This window comes from Buceros rhinoceros, unplaced genomic scaffold (assembly GCF_000710305.1).
Source record: "Buceros rhinoceros silvestris isolate BGI_N320 unplaced genomic scaffold, ASM71030v1 scaffold8376, whole genome shotgun sequence".
Lineage (NCBI taxonomy): Eukaryota > Metazoa > Chordata > Aves > Bucerotiformes > Bucerotidae > Buceros > Buceros rhinoceros.
The window spans coordinates 10,376-12,157 of record NW_010419252.1 but is presented as its reverse complement, the minus strand read 5'-3'; the positions used below and the strand labels follow the sequence as shown (position 1 = coordinate 12,157).

The 1,782-nt window shown below is 58.5% G+C and overlaps 1 protein-coding gene across 1 annotated transcript in view; it reads left to right on the top strand.

Moving 5' to 3' along the window:
- Window positions 1–1,626: 1,626 nt before the first annotated feature.
- Window positions 1,627–1,782, top strand: part of FAM69B (family with sequence similarity 69, member B) — a gene marked incomplete at its 5' end in the record, with an annotated part of 4,111 nt that continues 3,955 nt past the window's right edge. The window contains one exon of the mRNA XM_010138832.1: window positions 1,627–1,761. Within this exon, the coding sequence (XP_010137134.1) occupies window positions 1,627–1,761 (135 nt within the window). The remainder of the gene's footprint in view (window positions 1,762–1,782) is intronic.

Below are 1,782 nucleotides of genomic sequence, written 5' to 3'. Positions count from 1 at the left end.
GAGTCTGGCAGGGAGTGCGAAGCTGGGAGCAGGGTGAGGGTGGGTGGGAGCTGGGGATAGCCTTGCATCAGGATCGCCATAGGAGGGTGGGTGACAGCCATGCCATGCTGCCCCTGGGAGCATGCCAACCCTGGCATTGTCCCCACCACTGTGCCCCGCTGTGAAACAACCCGCCCTGTTCCAAGGGTGCTGCAGGGGAGCAGCAGGGATGGAGGAGGATTTTGTGATGCTGCGTCCGTTTTGCCTTTGAAATCAGCTCAGGCCCAAAGTCACTTCCAGGTCCCCCAGAGTCGCCCTAAAACTCACACAGGCAAAGGGTAACACCCCCAGCACCAGTTGACTGAGGTGGTGGGCAGGGAAGGCAGCAGGCAAGGAAGCCCCCATGCTTCGAACCTGAGCCCCTGAAGGAAGCCTTAGCACCAGCTATGAATCCAAAATAACACCAGTGGAACCTCGCGTAGCATCCCCCACCGTTCCACTATTTAGGGGATGATGAAGCCAGCAGTCCCCATGCCATGCTCAGGTTGTAGTCCTGACCCCCTTCTGCCCCAGGAATGTGATGGATTTGAGGTCTGAATAAGCAGAAAGGGACATTTTGGCCATTCCAGGGCTTTGCCGCTCCAAGACATGTCTCTAGTGGGAGGTCCACAGAAAGGGTCCCAGTGTGGGAGGAGGGCAGGAGGCTCCAGCGCCTCTGGGTCCTGCTGCGGGGCAGAGCCCTTAGAGCACTCAGCAAGGGGCCAAGGAGAAGGCGTTTTGGAGGTGGGAGTGGTTTGGGGCTACCAAGACCCAAGCAAAGGTCCCTGGCAGGTTGTAACGGTGCTCCATCTGCTCGGATTCAGCTATATCCCAGCAGCAGGTCATGGACTGACCTGCTGATGCAGCGTGAGGAGAGAAAAGGCTTTTGGAAATGGCCAGTGGCCGAGGGCTCTCCTGGCCTGGCAGGAATTCTGTACAGAAGCTGGAGGGAATGGGGTGTTTAATGCAGGGATTAATCCCTGCCCTTAGGAATTGCCGGGGATCTGTGCCGTGGTACCCGGGTCAGGTGAACATCCCTCCCTGCAGGGAGGCCAGATGGCAGCAGTGCTGCTGTTACAGGGGTAGGGGGGAAGAAATAAAGCCAGGAGAAGAAAATCACACTGCGATCCTCCGAGTGGTTTGCGCGGAGTATCATCTATGCGTTCCAGGTCCAGTACTTGCCTGCTCGCATGTGGGAGCTGGCAGCGGGAGTCTCCCGTGCCTGTGGGGCTTTGTAAGGGGGGGGATCTGCTGAGAAGGGTCCCCCTGGGCAGGAGCAGAGCCTCTCGCAGCCCCCGGGGTACCAGAACGCAGCGGGCTCTGCCCTTGCGCTGGCAGGAGAGCGGGCACACGCAGCTGCAGCTCCCGGGCGCGGGGATGGGCGGCATTCAGCTCCGTGCAGCCCCGCGCTCTAATCTCCCTGCTTTTAGGGAATTTTAAGTGACCTACTTGCAGCAGGAGTTGCATAATAGACTGGTGAATGTATATATAAAAAAGGCTGAAGGTTTCACCAGAGCTCAGGTTGGTTTGTAGAGGAGTGGTCCTTGTCCAGCCACCGCTGACCTGTGCAGAGCCCTGGCCTTCACCAGTGTCTTCTTTTCCTTCCAGAGTCGCCTCCCGGGCATCAAGGTGAAATACCTGCTGGTGGTGTGGCTGGGCATCTTCGTGGGCAGCTGGGTGGCATACATGCATTACTCGTCCTACTCTGAGCTCTGCCGTGGCCATGTCTGCAGGATGATAATCGTGAGTGGTGGCCAGCGGCCC